General features: G+C 39.7%; 1 protein-coding gene across 1 annotated transcript in view; it reads right to left on the bottom strand.

Moving 5' to 3' along the window:
• LOC122815703 (vomeronasal type-2 receptor 26-like) overlaps positions 1–19,775 on the bottom strand; it is a 241,340-nt gene that overhangs the window by 181,976 nt on the left and 39,589 nt on the right. The window contains exon 3 of the mRNA XM_044088434.1: positions 63–186. Within this exon, the coding sequence (XP_043944369.1) occupies positions 63–186 (124 nt within the window). The remainder of the gene's footprint in view (positions 1–62; positions 187–19,775) is intronic.

Here is a 19,775-nt window from a genome sequence, read left to right on the forward strand (position 1 = left end):
AACTAATATGTCCAATGTACACATTTAAAATACTAAATGCATCCTTTTAAAAAAATACATACCGGATGTATTGGAAATCTCACCATCTGAACAAGGGATACAATCAAAGCAACATGCTGGTTGTCCTTGTTGCACAATTTTTCTATATCCAGGATGGCAGGCTTCACTACACACAGAGGTTGGTATCTGAATAAGACATTTAAAAATAATGAAATTAGCATAAGCATATTTAATGCATAACCAACTTTCTTTCCTAAATCGGAATTCATTGTTGATTCTCTGATTAAAAAAGGGAGAAAAAATATATTCAACATGTAAACCCTGCCTGTGATATAAATAGGACCTGCTGGACAAACAGGTATGTAAGGTATGTATCCCACAGACTACTCCATCTATGGAACAGGCTCCCCATCTATACATCCATGTGAAGCAGTGCTCCTCCCTAACCCAGTTCAAGTGCAACTTAGATAACTGGGTGGGGAGCAGGATATTCATCCCTGGTTTGGCACCTATATCTGTAATGGACACAGGTAGTCTGTAAATAGTTCATCTCCCAGGCCCCTGCTTGTAAATCATTAATCTCCCAAGCTCCTGCTTACACTTATCAAGGGTATCCAAACTTGTCAGTGATTTGGAATGGATGGCTAGGCTTAAAAAGGCTCTTGTGGTCAGTAGGCTTTTAAACGCCTATGAATCTATATTAGTGTGTGTGTGTGTGTGTGTGTGTGTGTGTGTGTGTGTGTGTGTGTGTGTGTGTGTGTGTGTGTGTGTGTGTGTGTGTGTGTGTGTCAATTGTCAGATACCATTGCAGATATTAATTGTCTGCTTTTGTTAGCTATACTAGTGCTGAACTGAGCACAGAACCCATTATCTATAATTGTGCAAAAGGTCTGAAACATTAATTTGAAACAGTATGCATATCACAGGTAGATGATTATTTATCACTGTAGCTAAGAGTCAACATTTCTCGTGTAATGGATAGTGAACCAGTACAATACTTTTTTTTTCCATTGGATCTAGAATACCATCAACATTTCTTTTTTCCCACCTCTTGATTCACAAGCACTCTCCTACCTTCTTTGACATTTATGCCTTTGTGCTGCATATTCTATCATGCAATTCATCCATAACTGGGCTGAGTGTCCTAGGGCAGGGAAAAAGCAGCAGCTGTCCTGGGCACAAGGTGTTATAGTTTCATAGGTTCACAGATTAGTACTAGGCTAACTGCCCTTGCGAGCCATTTTAAGCCTAGCCAATTATCCCTTGTGAGACTCAAACCTTGCACCTTGTGTTTGTCAGGCAAACACCTTAACCATTAGGCTAATCTCCCACAGTTAACTGAATGATATTGCAGGACTGACATTTAGAAATGAATGCCAGTACTGCACTGCATTTATGGCTGAAGTACTGAAGCAAACCTTTAGCTTTTAGTTTCAATCAGAAAACCTTTTATTGTCTAAAACTCATGAGGAAGGCTGTCTTTTTTATTTGTGTTTCACAACTCCGCAACATAGAGTTTGGGGTGCCAGATTCTAGAACTGCACAGGGATCTAACCATGGCTGTCCATATTTATGTGTGTCACAGTGTCCTAGACTCCTAGGTTCATAGAAATATACTAGGCTAATAACCAATGGGGCCTTTATAAGCTAGCCATGCAACCCAAATCTATCCTGCAAGTTTATGTGCCTTAGTGGTTATTTTAAGGGTTAGATGTAAGCTAGACCTAAGGTGTATTTTTGATTTCCCATCCACTGATCCGGGTTTCTCTTGAACAGAGTTAGGGATGAGCACTGCTGCACATAAAAGGGAAGACTGTTCCAGAGAAAGGGGAGGGAAATTCTCAGGGGCACATACCTTCCCCTCGTGTGTCCTATTTATATAACAAGCAAAGTTTAAATCCTTAAATCAAGTAATTCTGGAGTTATCTGTTTTGTGGATATTTTATTTATTGATCCTTTGTTGACTGAATTAGTTCAACTAGGCTAGTGGCCCTTTTTTCAGGGAAGTCCCAAGGTGATGTTTATATTTTCAATTGACATTTTGTCAGGAATTAGCAAAGTAGGGCTAGTACCCATTTATTTTAGGATACCCAATGTGGTATTACTGGGTGAAAATTTTCAGGGCACTGGGAACGTCTACTAATTTCAATAGTTGCAGTAGGATCTTTTACATCCACCTCTGGTACCACCAACTCAGGCATGTAACATCTCATCTGAAGGCTGACACTCTCAAGACTGCATGCTGCACTGCAGTATGGACAATTCATCTCCCTGGTATGGGAATGAAATCCAAAACCTGCTGCACCAAAGATAAGTGGGCCACTTATTGTTCCACTGACACTGCAATATGCTAGTATGGTTATAAAAAAGGTCTATCAAAGTGGGGCCTAAGGATACCTTGTATGCCAGGCATGGACAGCTAGTCAACAGTCTAGATGATCTGCACAGGAATGCCCTGTATTCTTTTTGTGAGGAAAGTCTGTGGGTGTTCCAGTTTTTGCATGCACCTCATCAGGTACTTACCAGAGGTGTGTTGTATTCAATGATGGGCCTGATGAGAGCCATATACATTAGACTGATGACGTCTATGAACCTAGATACTGTGCCATTGCTTATAAATTGAGAAGTGCAAAATGATTTCCCTACTATCTTAGACACATGCTGGTTGAAAGCCAGATTACTATATACTTGTGTGATGATAGGCGGTACTGCCAGCTATGCTAGGAGGAATAGGGCAGTGAATTTGTAAGATATACCAGCACAGCTAGCTGGAATTTTGTAAAGAATTATATGTCATTTGTGCATCAAACTAATTTATACAGATGTTTGTGTTTAAAAATGAAATGTATTTGTAAAGTTGTTTGTGTTAAAATGTATCAGAAATGTGCCCTGCTGGAAAGAAAAGAAATGTACATGCACTGTTGCAACTGAATTAAATGTATATGTTTTAACAGAGGAGACTGGCAGAGCAGAAGTTAATCACAATCCAACTGCAGCAAACTTGAAAATATATCTGAAATTAAATTACTTTATGGGTTAAGCCATAAAGATGTTATCACACAGTTTTGAATGGAGTCAGAGATGCAATGTCTTTATAGAGAATATGTTGTGGCTCCTGTAGGAAGAGTGGAGTGATTTTATGGCTTTATGATTTCCAGGAGCTGTGAGCAAAACTTTATCTATGTGTATGTATGGTAACATATAGGTGCTAAAATCCTGTCAGCTTCTAGTGCTGGTGGTTAGCACGGGAAACAGAGTCAGATGACCAGATGTGTGTGATATCATTCTGTAAGCCAAAAATATTTAGATATTACAAGGAGTTTGCTTTCAGCACTCTATATTCTGTCTTAGATCTGACAACAAGGACCACTTACCCAAATCATCTTGTCTTGCTCTACTCAGTAATTAGGAACAGGAATTTTTTTACTCAATCAGGAATACTTAGTGAGATTAGCTAAATAGTGTTTTTCTATAACTGTGTGAAACTTTCTATTGGTGTTATTTTTAATATTCCTGTGACTGAAATTCTGGTGTTTACTGTAAACAGAGATTTAGTTTTTTTGTGTTGTTTTAATATTTATTATTAAATATATTTAAACTTTTCATTATGGCTGGTGCGTTTTAGAAAATATTTAAGTTTTCATAGTCTTTGCATATATTTATTTGGTGATAACCGGCCACTCCTGAAAGCCATGCTGTTTGGTCAGTATTACCATTTGTATTAATATTAATTTCACTCAGTATAACTTGCTGCTATTGTAAGAGCCTTAAAGTAGCTGGCAGGGGTACTGATGGCAGAAGAGAATGCAGCAGGAGAACCTGTGCCAGCCTTTCCCAGGTGTGTGTGTGTGTGTGTGTGTGTGTGTGTGTGTGTGTGTGTGTGTGTGTGTGTGTGTGTGTGAGAGAGAGAGAGAGAGAGCTGCTTGCAGCAGATACACAAAGCACTGGTGAAACAGAGAGGGTGTGGGAGGACTTAGCTTGGGACCCCAGCTAAGGACTCAACTCTGAGCTGTGCCAGTGGGGGTCTTATTGGAGGTCTGTACAAATATAGAGAGGAACCAGCCCCCAGACTGAGTGTGTTCCCTGAGTGCTCTTAAAGGAAATTGTGCTTGATGCAGAGAGGTCTGGTTCTGGAAATACTGAGTGTATCCATAAGTATTCCAAGTGAATGTCCCTCTCCAGCATCCGTGGTGAGGATTCACACTTCTTGATTACTTGCCCAGCATGGGGATGTCACAACAGGCATACGCAAATCCCTGACTATTGGTTCTACTCTTATGGGTGTGTTAGCCATGAGGTAATTTTCTAGGGTAGCTGATTTCCTAAAGGGTACTATGGCTTTGAGCTTTATGTTGTGGTTTTGGCACAAGTCATTTGTTTGAGTTAGTTCTTCCTGTAGAATGTTCATGCCTTTGGGGGATTCCACAACTGCTCCTTGTTTAAAATCATCTGCAAACATGGTCAGTCTGAGGCCATTGATACTGGTCCTAACTTCCTAGAAGTAGATGCAAAAAGGAGCAGACCCAGCACAGAGGGACTCCACTAGTGATCAGCCTCTTTCTGGAGGTGATCTCCCCTATCCTAACTTCCTGGGTCCTATCTGACAGCCAGCTGGCTACTCAGAGTGTAATCTAGGGGTTTATGCCTATATCCATGAGTTTGTTTACAATGCCCAAGCAGGGTTTTATATGACATGTCTTAGCTAGGTCAAGATAGACAGTATGCACTGATTGCGCTGATCTACTGCACTGGTGACTTCCTCAAAGTCCACCTGGATAAGTAAGCATGATCTGACCATATGATGATCTGCCCTATATGAAGTCAAACCTGACTGGTTCCAGTGATTGAAGGTTTGCTATGTCCTTATTAATCATTTCCATGATGCTTCCTTCCATGGCTTTGCATATGAGACTCATCATACTTATGGCTCTGTAGTTCCTGGAGGCCATTTGCAGCACCCCCTTGTGCAGAGGGATGACCACTACATTTCTTCATCTGTGTGGCACAAACCTGTTTGGAGGTTATGGTTAAAAAGTTACATCACTGATGCTGATAGGTCTTGTTTCAGGCTATTTAGGAGGCATCTTGGCATGTTATCAGACCCCACTGATGCATTGTTTTTGAACTTTTTGAGTGCATCTAGGACCAGCTCCCTAGTGATTGTTGGGGGTGGGGTTATGATTGATGCTTTTATTTTCCTGGGGATGGCAGAGGGAGAGAGGGTGGTAAAGCTGGAACTGAATTTTTTGGCCAGTTGATTTGTTCTGCCTTCTAGCTCCATGTAGGTGGTGCCAGCTCCAATAAGTGCTGGACATTGTGGTATAATGACTGAGGTTTTGGACATAGTTGAAGAAGGCCTTGTGGTTGTCCTTTGCCTAGGAGGCTATCTTTACCTTAGTTTTTGATTTAGTAGACTTCATTTCCCTCTTGTTTGTTTAGATTGAGGACAGTGTTTTTATAATGTTGTGTGTACCACATCCTAATCTTTGCTATGACTTTTCTTCTTTGTACAACCTGTTTATGTTTGGATTCCAACTAAGAGATTTTTTAAACACCTTTTTATTAATTTTAAAACAAAAATTATGCAAAATTATTTAAAGATAAATAGAAACAAAAACATAACTATTTATAGATGTCCAGAACAAAATTAAACATAGACAACTAAATTATTAAAATTTATCAAGTAAATCACTTACTTTTGACCAAAATCTAAGCTGGTGAATAATATTCAAAGTTCTCATTTTGGCAGTTGACAATTCAGGAGGTCTGCTTTTTTTTAATTAGTTATGGGCTTATTTCTGGTAGGCACAGCTGTCTCTATGCATTTATTGAAATTATTGTACAAAGTTTCTGTGAATAATTCTGTATAAACAGCTGTGTTCTCAGCATTTGGAGCTTGAATTTTTGACAGATTAATACATAGTGGTAAGAAGTTTGCCTTAGAATAGTTCCAAAATGTTATGGAATTAGATGGGGTAACATAACTGATTTTTAATGTGAAGGAGACAGCTTTATGGTCTGACCTTAGCAGAGGACACTACACTAGATATTTTTTATTACTATATTCTTTTTCTTATTACACCAAAGCAGTAGATGAGGGTAGGGTGGTTCACACAGCCTATCTAGATATCACCACGGCTTTCAACACCATTCCCCACTCTGGAATTATAGATACACTCACTAAACTAGGTATCAATCCCTATGTCACAAGATGGGTTGCCAACTGGTTCACTGACAGAACCACACTGTGAAAATAGCAGACTCCAAATCTGACTTCAGACCAGTGACAAGTGGAATACCACAGGGTTCGGTTCTTGGTCCTCAACTGTTTGGTATCTACTTCTCAGAAGTACATGCTAAGACAGAAGGTCTTTGGCTAATGAAGTTCACAGATGACTGCAAACTAGGAGCTATAATCGAAACTCCTAATGATGTGGACATCCTACTAAAGGGCCTCACTGAGACAGATGCCTGGTGTCAAAGCCATGGCCTCAAGATCAATGCCAAAAAGTGCATTGTCATCCCTTTTGGTAAAAACTCTGTACCCATGAACTACCACATCGATGGTAGTCTACTTAACACTGAAAGTGGGATAAGAGACCTTGGAACACAGGTGGACAGTAGGCTCTCATTTGATAATCACATCACCACAGTAGTCAGAAAATCCTTCTACGTGGCACAGCGCATCACAAAAAGTTTCTCATCCAGGAAAAAAGAGGTCATTGTTCCCCTCTATTCATCACTCATTAGACCCATTATAGAGTACAATATCCCTTTTGGTATGTACCTCACAAGACATCTACAACAACTAGAAAGGCTGCAGAAGTACCTCACAAAGAAGATTACCAGCCTCAAACAGATGCCTTATGCAGACCATCTCAAAAAACTCCAGCTTTACTCCATTGCATATCGCCTAATCAGAGGCGATCCCTGCCTAACATAAAAAACTATGTTAAACCCAGATCTGTTGGACATGCTTCATTTAAAAAATCCCAGTCCCTCCGAGCTACAGTCTAGGGACCTAAACCTTGTCACCACAATAAACAGAACATGCTGGAGAGATAGATTCCTGTCCCAGATACTTCCCATACTCTGGAACAAACTACCTATATATATCAAACAAAGCTGCTCATTAGCACTCTTCAAGAAAAATCTTGATGATTGCATGGGAGATAGGAAACTCACCTCTGGGATCACTTCTGTGGATCTGTTCAACAGGGTCACAGGAAAATAATTTTCTTGGGTGGTGAAAGCCAGGGTACATTTTTTGCTAGGCTTATATAGGCCCTAGGGCAAATAACCTAGTACCTACCTATGAACCGATGAATCTATGAACAGGTTTTTGAAACATGATGGCGTCTTCTGACAGGGCAACAGACACTGCATGGTGTGAGGCTGCCAGCCCAGCTAGCTGGAATTTTGTAACTAATTCTAAGTCATTTGTGAATATTAATATGATTCGTATGCTTGTCTTACAAGAGTAAGTATGATGCTTGTGTACTGGCACAGTAATCAAGGAGCCTCAATCCTCATCTCTAACACTAGTGAGGGGCATCCACATTGGGAAGTATAACAAATACACAAACGGTAAAGTACAATTTCCCTTAAGAGCACACAGAGATCACAGACAGTCTGGGGCAGGTTTCTCCTTTTCTCTCCAGATTCCCAATAAGACTCCCCACTGGCACAGCTATAGGGTATAGATCTCAGCCTAATGGTTAAGCCAAAACATCCAGCACCCTCTCTGTCCAACCAGTACTTCATGTCCCTGCCCAAGTAGCTGACACACATGCACTTTAAGATATGAGTTATATACAAACACATAGACACTCCTAGGGGAGGCTGACACAGGTTCTCCAGCTATGCCCTTTCCTGCCAGTCTAGTTAGTACCAGCTTCCACCAACCACTAATATCAACTACTAAAAAGGCCCTTACCAAAGGGTGCCTAATTATTATTTTGCAATATTATTATCGAATTAGTAATTGTGACTGAGCAGCAAGACTATTGGCATGAGTTTGTACAGTATCACTATATACATGCAATGTACTCAAGAGCTTAAATTATCTCTACACAAAACAGCCACAGTTGAAAGGTTTAAGAATATTTAATAATAAATAATAAAAACACAAGACAATACTTCTCACTCCACAGTGCTAGTCAAGAGATCAGACATCACAGGAAAATGCTTAAAATAATACTGTAGAATAGTTCTGACATAAAGATAGAAAACAGCCAGACTAAACATACTATTTTCTGTCTTTTCCTAAGACTAATCACAGTTCTAAATCAACTTACATATAGAGCAAAGGCAGAGTACTGGTGAGCTGTTGTCAGCTTTAAACAAAATCCAAAATGCTCTTTTCTTTCTTTCCTTAAATAGATGAAACATTACTGCTTTACATTACATCATTCTTGACACTTCTCTGGTTTCTCAGGCTAACAGAAACTCAGAGTTTATTATAGCTTTGATCTTGCACCTGGTCAGGAAACCACAGCAATTAAAGACATTATATATGTAAAATCTAGCAATTAACTCTGGTCTCAAACCAATAGAAAGAATTTGCTGGTCCAGACATCATGGCTCTGAGTCTGAGATCAAACAGTCATACAAGGCTTGACGTATCAGGTTTCTTCCAGCAGAGTTCACTGTAGTTATATTTTTTGGCGTTCAACATTTAACACAATTTTCTTACATTTAATAGAACAAGCCTGTGGCATATATTAATATTTACAAATGACAGAATTATCTTCAAAATTCTATCTAGCTAGGCTGGCAGCCTTTGCATATCTTCACAGTAAGAAATTTATATATGTGTATATTAAACTTCTGGTGCAGAAGTGTGTGTTGAACTGTATGTATATTCTGTACTGAGCTTCAAGAATGTACCCACAGTGTACCCTACTGGAAAATAACAGAACTATATATAAATTATATGCCTATGCAAATGTATGTTTTGATGATAGAGGCTGGAACATACAGAATTAACTTGCAAACCCTCAAGACAAGCAAATAGTTTTACAATTGTGTTTATCTCAGCAAGAAGATAGGATGTCTACAGCTATACGTTTTTTCTATTGTCTAGAAACAGAAATTATTACAGGTTTCATATGTAAAAGTAATAATTGTTCTATTTGTAAATACATAAATATGGAAATAAAAGAAATTAATGGGAAAAAAAATTCCAATAGAGCTAAATACTCTTGTCTTAATACAGGGGTTATTTATGCTATTTTTTGCTCTTGCAAAAAATACTATATTGGTGAAACTAAACGGACTCTATCCCATAGAATAAAGGAACATGTTAGAGATGTGAGAAACAGAAAGATGAATAGTCCCATTGCAGAACATTTTAATAACAAACATGATGGTAATTTAGAATGTATGAAAGTTTCTATTTTAGTATTTGTCTTTGGACCTAGAAACATCCTTTAATTATGCACTTCTGCCTTGCTAATAGTAAGTACTAGATTACAGTAATCTCTGTAACTTAGAGATAGATTTTAATTGAATAATTAATTGATTGTTTAAATTTATTGATGAAGTTTTATATATATCACTTTGATTGTGCATCCTGTTTTCTACTCTGTAAAGGCTGTTGGGCGCTAAAGAGAACCGCTTTTCAATGATTTTTAGAGTCCTGGGCATGGAAAGGCCCACGTAATGGGGAATCTAGTCAATGTATAAATACTACACATATACTACATACTAATACTACAATCAACAATGGAGATATTCATTTCCACGGAAATAAGACAGATAAAAATATATTTTAATTGGCATTATGAAGAAATGCAAAAATATTAAAAATAGAGAGAAGTTCATTGAATCCATTTGCTATGGTGGGTAAGAAGTCTGAAATTTCATGATAACCCTGATCACAGGAACTGTGTTCTAAAGTCCGTAAGAGCCAGGTATTGTGAACTGGAATAACTCCACGTGGACTTAGGTCCATAAAAACCTTCTTCCCTTTTGACTTAAATGATGCAGATGAATTCCATGAAATGAGGGTGATTGCAGCAGCCCATTGCTGCAGTCTAGAATGGGTTTCTATCTTGATAGAATGGGACAATGTTAAAAGAGATAAATTGGTCATTGAAACAAAATCAACTTGTGAACAATTGGTTAACATGACTTCCAATTCTACACTGGAAAATCTTTTGATTAACATCAATAACAAATTAACCAATTATGAAAAAGAACTTATTGATAGAAAAAAATACAAGTTGAATAGAGACATTCATGATTATGACCACAAGAGGGTGTTTGTGCTCTTTACTAATCCAAGATCCAGGAGAAAAAAATGTTACTTTTCAAAAAGGAAATCCGGTTTCGGAACAATATAAAAATAAGAGCTTCTTTTCGGGAGAAAGCGGTGCTTCATCTTTTGAAGAAGACGAAAGGGAGATAGAAGACTTTCCTGATTTACCCAGAGCAGCTAATTCAGATTCCTTTCGGAAGACGTATACAGAACAACGAGGACCTTACAACAATCCCAGGAAGAGAGAATGGCAGAACTCGGAACGCCAAAGAGACCCGGGCGATAGACACTTTAAAAAAGGTAGATGGACATAAATTATGTTCAGAGACTTTTTCTAATGAATATATAATTAATTTATCTAACTATTCATTTGATGATACAGAGTTATCAGTCCTTATGAAGGGACTTAAATTTATACCTACCTGCATACCACGCAAACATGAGTTAAAAATAGAATTGTTTCATTTATACCGCAAAATGAATTTGAAGGACTTTTTCTTCTCTAAAGAGAAAAGTATGAATTTAGAATGTATTCCTGATAATTCCCAAATGTATAATAGTAGTGATAATGATAGTGAAGATTCCTTTTATTCCTGTACCTCGGATAGTGAAGATGATAACAATGCATATAGTTTATTTGATACTAGCAGTTTAAAAATTAATAGTTTATTTGTGCCTCCTTGTAAAAATGTGAATATTCAGAGATTTGATGTCTTTCTTAACACTTTATTAGAAAAAGAATTGGAAGATTTTTTATGTAAAAAACAATGTTTTAATTTGACTAAAGACCAATGGTATAAAGTACAGCAGTTAAGTAGAAATGATAATATTGTTTTCAAACCATCAGATAAAGGAGGGAAATTGGTGGTTCTTAATTCTTGTGACTACTATGAAATGTGCATGAAACATTTGAGTGATAAAGAAACTTATTTGGTGACTGACACTGCTTTTCTTTTAAAAGCGGAACAAGATTTTAAAGCTCTGCTTAGTAAGGGTGTCAGGTTACACTATTTCACCAAAACAGATGTAGACCGTAAAATTATAGTCAAAAATAGTAAGGTGGCAAAATTTTTTTGCCTACCTAAAGTACATAAAAATTTGGAACGACCTCCGGGTCGACCAATTGTGTCTGCTTTTGATTTTTTTACATACAATTTGTGTGGTTTATTACATGAACATCTGCTAAAAGAAGTAGTTAAGTTGCCTTCATATATCAAGGATTCTTTTGATTTTCTGAACAAAATTAAAAATATCTGTTGGTTAGAAGATATGTATTTCATTACCACTGATGTGGTGAGTTTATATACGAATATAATACATAGATTTGGTTTGGAAGCAATACTAGCATTTTTGGGTGATAACCCTAAAACACATTTTATGGTGGAACTAATAGAGTTCTGTTTGACCCATAATATTTTCGAATTCAATGGCACTTTATATCAACAACTGAAGGGAACAGTGATGGGGGCTGCTTTTGCCCCAGCCTATGCCAATTTATTCATGGGTCTTTTTGAAAATAAATATATTTATAATCATTCTTTTTTTAAAAAAATATGTCATTGGTTACTATAGATTTATAGATGATTTAATTTTTATATGTGATGGGGGATATAATTTATCTACTACATTTATTAATGAATTGAATAATAATGAATTTGGTATTAAATTTGATGACACTTGTATAGGAGATAAAATTAATTTTCTGGATATTGCACTTATTGGAATTAATGGCAAAAAAATAACTACAAGTATACATAGAAAATTTGATAAAATGAATTGGAAAATGTGTGGCACTAGTTGTCATCCGACTCACACATTAACAGCCATTCCATATGGAGAATTCATTAGAATTAAAAGACTAAGCAGTGATGCCTCTTTAGCTGCTAGTGAAGCTTTGAAAGCGGCTAATATGTTTATTGATAGAGGCTATAATGAATTAAATGTTATGAATAGCTTTAATGAAGTATTTAATAATAAAAAATCAAACAGTAAATACAGTTCTATAAAATACAATAATAATGAACAAAATGTAGATAAATTATTTTTTGTAACTAAATACACAAATTTTTCTCCTGTGATTAATGGTACAATAAGAGAATATTGGGACTTTGTTAAGAAGGAAATTATCTCACTGAGAAATGTACAATTAGTGACATCGTACAAGAGAGGTAGAAATATACAAGATTTTTTGGTACACAGTGTATATAGGGAAAAACAAAATTTCATGTTAACTAATATTAATGAAGTAGGTACTTTCCCATGTAATAATTGTTCTATTTGTAAATACATAAATATGGAAATAAAAGAAATTAATGGAAAAAAAATTTCCAGTAGAGCTAAATACTCTTGTCTTAATACAGGGGTTATTTATGTTATTTTTTGCTCTTGCAAAAAATACTATATTGGTGAAACTAAACGGACTCTATCCCACAGAATAAAGGAACATGTTAGAGATGTGAGAAACAGAAAGATGAATAGTCCCATTGCAGAACATTTTAATAACAAACATGATGGTAATTTAGAATGTATGAAAGTTTCTATTTTAGAACATGTACCACTACATTTTAATAATGTTATTCTTCAAAAAAATGTGTTAAGACAAAAGGAATCTCTTTTAATTATGAAATATAATACTTTAAGTCCTTATGGACTAAATAAGGAATGCAATTGGCACAGCTTTATATGACTATTGTAACTTTAAAAGTTCTAGATTTTATAATTGAATAATTAATTGATTGTTTAAATGTATTAATTGATGAAGTTTTGCTATATATATCACTTTGATTGTGCATCCTGTTTTCTACTCTGTAAAGGCTGTTGGCCGAGGCGCTAAGAGAAGTGAGACATTTTTGCTTATTAAATTTTGAAAGTTGAGCTGTTACTCACTGGTGTTCTTTTGGTCATTGCTGTTATATGAATATTTATCAGTGTTGTTGTCTAGTTTTACAATTGTGTTTATCTCAGCAAGAAGATAGGATGTCTACAGCTATAAGTTTTTTCTATTGTCTAGAAACAGAAATTATCACAGGTTTCATATGTAAAAGTGTTTAACTGTTTTATGACTTGCAGTTCTAGGCAAACTTCTGAGAGATAAGTACTTTTGACGCATAGGTGCTACATTTAAAGCTTCTGTTAGCCTAGGAACTGAAGGCAGAGGTGACAAAGAGTGATGCCATCCAGCTGACCCAGCAGTAATGCGTTGTTATTAATTTAAGAACTCTCAGAGAAAGTTTGTGCATTTTGTATTTGTCTTTGGACCTAGAAACATCCTCTCATCAGCACTTCTGCCTTGCTAATAGTAAGTACTAGATTACAGTAATCTGTCTTAGAGATAGATAGGAATATAGTAAGATTAGTTTAGATTTATTTTTTATTTATTTTTATTTGCAGTTGTTTAACCAGGATAGTCCGTTGGGCCTAAAGAAACCGTTTTCAATGGAGTCCTGGGGAGAAAAGCTCCACATACAGATTATACAAAGATTAAGTTCCACACATATATTACATGAAGATTACAGAGATTAACATTGTACATTTCTGGTTATAAGACAGATAAAAATATATTTTAATCAAAAAGTAATAAATGCAAAAATATTAAAAATAGAGGGCAGGATTCACGAAGGCTTGCACGGAGACTAAGAGTAGTGTAAGACTCCATGCAGCCTTCGCGATCCAGGAACAGCCCAAAGTCCGTGTAAGAGCCAAGCTAAAACGGCTCTTACACGGAGTGGGCATGGATAAGCTAATCACCTCACTTGCAGCCGAATAGCATGCAAATGAGGGTGATTAGCGATCCAGGAAGCCCAGAACAGCCCGTGTAAGAGCCGTTTTAGCTGCAGAAATGTACTCAGTTGACAATTGAGTATGTTTCTGCAAAAACTGCAATGGAGCCATGTCAGCTCCAAATAAAGGGTGCATATGTGTCAGGCAGCATGCCAATGGCCAAAAATGTGGCCATTGGCAAAGTAACCTGATGCAAATATATTAAAAATATAATTTTTTTTTTCGGCGATTGCCGATGTTTAAACCCAGCGCAGCCCCGCGCAAACGGGCTGCGCTATATAAAACATAAAAACGAAGGTTTTAAACCTACAAATGTAGGTTTTATGCAATACATGGAATGTCAATGCAGGGACCAGCAGACCAAAACCAACATGGCCACCGTGTAGTGGTTGCTAAGGGGGGAAGCTGAGTCTAAGAGATGTAATCAAGCATTAGTAGGCAATCTGATGCAAATGAGTGTAAGGATACTGAATTCCACTGTCACATAGCAAATGAGCACATTCTGAGTAGTGTAAGAGTTACATAAGGGGGAGGAACAGAGTAGGAGATAGGTGACATCACAGGGGAATGGTAGAAAGAAATGCAGTTCATTGGAGGTTAGAGTTACATGACAGATGTCAGACAGATATCATGGAAAGAGGTGTGCCACTAAGTAAGCATGAGAAAGTCAAGAAATGGAAGGTGTACACTGTTGCCTACACCAAAGTTTATTGCTGGATGTGTATGCGCACGTGTGCGCGCCACGAAGCTCGAGTAAGGCAGTGTGCGCGCGTGTAAGGTAGTGTGCGCGTGTGTAAGGCAGACTAAGCATGTGGGAGCGTGTTGGGAGATGTTTAACACCGTTTGCGCGGGCATGCACACGTTTTAAACCGAATAAGCAGATTCTGAACTGTGTAACTATGTGTGCGCGCGTGTAAGCCACTGTGAGCGTGTTTCTGCTGGTTTGCACACGGCTCCTCCCTGAGGAAACAGAAAGGAAAAAGGAAGCAACAGATGATTTAGTAGGAAGTTAGCAGGGAATACTGCTAGAGCTAGCAGGTGAAAACAATTAGATGCAGGCAATTACACGGGAAGAATAGTAGCCCAGCCCAGCACTTAAAACTCTGCAAACAGCAGTGCAGAATGTTTCTCTCAAGAGACACTGCAAGACAGGAGTTAAGTTATCAGAAGTGAAAACTGAAAAAGCTGAACTCAGAGCAGAAATGTTAGGGGCTGCCATAGCTGTCATAATGAGACATAGGCGACTTGCTGAGGGTGGTGACAATGCAGATGGTGCCAGACAACCCACAGTGAGGAGACGGAGAAGAGTGTACAGGCCCAGGGTCACCTACCACGGGTTACATGAGCTGGAGATAGTAGAGCGCTATAGAGTGGACAGAGACCTCCTGCAGCAAATAGTGGAGCTGTGCAGGCCACGCCTCACACACAGAACCAACAGAGGGGAACCCATCCCAGTGGAAACCAAGGTATGTGTTGGCCTAAGAATACTAGCAACAGGTACCTTCCAGAGACCAACTGGTGATATGATGGGGATATCACAGGCATCAGCCTCCAGGGTACTGCACCAGTTCCTGGATGCCATGTCAGCACATGTCGGTGATCATGTATATTTCCCCAATGCCCGTGAGGTATTGGCCAGCAATATGCGTCTCTTCCAGCAAATAGCGGAATACCCTGAGGTACTGGGTGCAATAGACTGCATGCACATACGCATTAAAGCACCAGCCGGTGAGCGGGGTAGGGCATACATCAACCGCAAGGGCTTCCCCTCCATCAACTGCCAGGTCATGTGTGATGCCTAGGGCATAATAATAAATGTGTGTGCTGGCTGTCCTGGGAGCTACCACAATTCCCACATCTGGCATTTGACGCAGCTGTACCAGACATTTGCCAATGGGGACATCCCGCACGGACACCTAGTGGGGGATGCAGGTTATGCACTGGAGCCGTGGCTGATGACACCCATCAGAAACGCACACACACCTGAACAGGAACGCCATAATGAGGCACATGCACAAACACGTAATGTAATAGAGTGTGTGTTTGGGCTGCTCAAGTCACGGTTCGGTGTCTGGACACATCTGGTGGAGCCTTGCAGTACACACCAACTACATGTACCCAAATTGTCATGGTATGTGCTATGCTACATAATATGATCTTGCGAAAACAGCTGCAGCAGGACCAGCATAGGGCGGGCCCAAACAGCCCCCCACCATTGCCAAGGCCATCACAGGCAGAGCGTGACTCGGAGGAGGAACAACCTGAGCCTGCCCCAGTAGGCAGAAGGAGGCATGCCCAGTATGCCCTGGCCTTGGCAAAGAGGCAACGCATAGCACATACACTGGCTCAGTAGGAACCCTGGGAATGATACCCCTCTCTGACTCACTCATATAGTAACAGGGATGCCTAACATGACACAACCTGCTCTCAAACATGTACAGGGAAGTGTAATATGTGCATCCGACAGAGACAGCCCTGCAGCACCACCTGAGGCATGAATGCTATGTGTTAAGTAATGTAACACCATGTACTATATGCACACCTGAGGACCCTGACTAACATCCTACCCTCACCAAGCATCATGCCACAACATGACAATGAGATGATCAAGTGCAACAATTGACTGAAGTATCGCAGTTAGTCAAAGGGGATCCAATGTGTGCCAGTCTGGGATGACATGCTGAGCATGACATGATGCACCACCTGCTAGGACTGGCGTGCACCTATCAGTGCAGGCCGTATGGATACTGGCAAAGGCTGTTGTCACCCACAGTGTGCCCTGAATAGGTAAGGCTCAAAACACAAACCTATCTCCATAGGTATCAGAAGGGATAAGAATAAGATAAGGGATAAGTTGAAACAGCAAGATGCATGCAGTCTAAACTCACCCAGTATGGAGAATGTTGATATCTGCGCTGTAACAGAAAACTGAGCCAAGGCCCACAACAGCACCCTAAAACTACCAGGTTACACCTCATACTGTGCTGTACAGCCTCAAAACTTGGAACAAGCTACAGAAGGAGGGTGACTAGCAAGAATTGTCAAGGATAACCACACCCCCATGTTGGTACCACAACAAAAAGCAGCATGGACTAGCCATGCTCAAGTAACAGTGGCTAAAACTGCCCCCCAGTTTATAGCCTGCTACAGACTACTGTCCCAACACCAGGAACTGCACCCGGCCTATGCTGGAATACATGAATATATCAAGTCCTCCAAACCACATTATATTGGGTGACTGCAAATACCCAGACATAGACTGGGAGCATTATACTAGCTCCAACAGTGTAGGACAAAAGTTCATAGAATCCATAAACCAAAAGGCCCAGGAACAACGTACCACTCCCACAAGAGGGTAAGCATACTGGATGTGATAATCAGCAACATGCGTACTGGATGGCAAGATCAGAAGTGTATTGCTCACTGGTAAAACCAGACCATAGAGTAATCAGACTGGATATACAAATCCTGACCACAGTCCCTGGCCAGAAAACCACAGTGGAAAACATGTGTTAAGCAATATTTGCACTCCTCCAAACTGATGTGGAATCCATTAAAGGTCCCGTGCAGGTGCAAAATATGGGCCACACCTCAGAACCTGTAATACAGCCATTTCATGAACACTGCCAGGAATGCTTGGATTATGCAGTCCTAAATTAAAACAAGACACAATGCCATACATGCAGAAATCTGGCATGGTGGACACCAGCCATAACCAAACCATGCAAGAGAATGAGGAAGCTACTACATGATAGAGCAAACATAAACAATGAAGTAATCACTGATCAGTAGTATGGCAATAAAATCTGTCCACACATACAATCCACTAAGGCCAACTACAACAAGTTGAATCTGTGAATCTTGAGGCAATGTTACACCTGCCCCAAGCACACAGACAACCCTCAACTCCCCCCAAGAAATACAAATATATGTGAGAGATGCAACCATCTATCCAAACTGGAGGCTGAGCGCCCTCAACTCAGTACTCCCAAAACTAGTCAGGAGGAGAAGGTAACCACAAGCACCACAAACCCAGTCTCACATAGACCTATCACAACTGCAAACCAAACACATAAACACAGAAAAACATTCCCGGAGGCCCGAATTACAAACACAGCACACCAACAGAGGCCTCTAAAGCAGACACCCAATCAAACAACCTCCAAACATAGCACATGCAACACATAGTACACAAAGCTGGTGTGCCAAACAGTCACAGGCCAGAAGGAGAAACAACATGCCTGATACAGTTGTAATAGGTGACTCCATAGTGAGACACGCTGCTGTCCCACACACCAGACTGAACAAGGGGAAGTGTACAGCAAGCTGCCTGTAGGCTGCTACAGTACGCCACATAACACAAGTATGCAGGTCACCCCAAAGCAAGTAGAAATATGATGCAGTCATAGTCCATGCTGGTGTGAATGACCTGAGATGTACCTCCCTGGACTACATGAAAAGAGACATAGATGAGCTCTCCAATTATGTAGTCCAGGCCAGTATGACACTGACCGTTTGCAGCATCCTACCCTCACCAAGAATGATGCCACAGTACAAACATGAAATGATCAGTTATAACAATTGGCACAATTACTGGTGTCATTCCAAGGGGATCCAATGTCTGTCTGCATGGGATGTCATGCTTGACAAGCCACGCAGCTGTTCCAGGGATGGCTTGCACCTGTTACCCCTGGGCGTCTGGATATTGGATAAGGCTTTTGCCACCTCCATAGAGCCTTTCGTAGGCAAGGCTGAAAAGACTAACCCACCACCCTACAAAATATAAGTGGAAAGAAACAAAAGGGTAATGCTGACCAATGCCAGATGTGTAAACCTCAATATGCATGCTCGTGAGGCCCTCCCCAGTATGGAGAACATCAATGTCTGTGCAGTGAGAGAAACCTGCTGCAAGCCTCCTGACAGCACACCAGCACTACCAGGTTATACCACATATCATGCGTTATGGCCCCAAAACCTGGAAAAAAACATAAAAGGAGGGTGAGTATCCATATTCAGCACAGACACCCATATGTCCAGGTAACTGACAATGCACAAGGCATTGGAGTCCACCCATGTGCAACTAACCGTAGGCAAGACTGCTGTACAGTCTGTAGCATGCTACAGACCACACTCTCACACACAGGAACCCCACCCAGCCATCCTGAAGACACTGGACAACAGTCTGTAGCATGCTACAGACCACACTCTCACACACAGGAACCCCACCCAGCCATCCTGAAGACACTGGACAGCATGAATGTCCCACCAAATACCAAACAAGGTACTCACAAATTACCACATAGGTGGTAAACCATTATGTATGGAAGGAGTAATCAGGGACCTAGGGACACAAGTGGACAGTAACCTGTTATGTGACACTCACATTGCCAATGTGGCTAGGAAGACTGTCTATATTGGACTCCGTATCATGAAAGGATTCATATCTACATCAACAGAGGTCATTGTGCCCCTATACTGTTCTCTTATCAGACCCATAATCTAGTACAATGCCTCATTTGGGATGTACCTTACCTGACACCTGCAGCAGTTAGAAAGACCTCAAAGGTACCTCACCAAGAGGATAAAGGGTCTCATATATATGTCATATGCTGCCTGGCTGTAGACACCCCAGCTGAATGCAGTCACATACTGCCTACACAGAGGCATTGTATGTCTGTTGTACAAGGCCATGTCCAACACAGGAGTAATGGACATGCTCCACACCAGAAAACTC

The sequence above is a fragment of the Protopterus annectens genome, chromosome 1.part1 (genome assembly GCF_019279795.1).
Source record: "Protopterus annectens isolate FY-2018-M chromosome 1.part1, PAN1.0, whole genome shotgun sequence".
In the NCBI taxonomy this organism is placed as follows: domain Eukaryota; kingdom Metazoa; phylum Chordata; order Ceratodontiformes; family Protopteridae; genus Protopterus; species Protopterus annectens.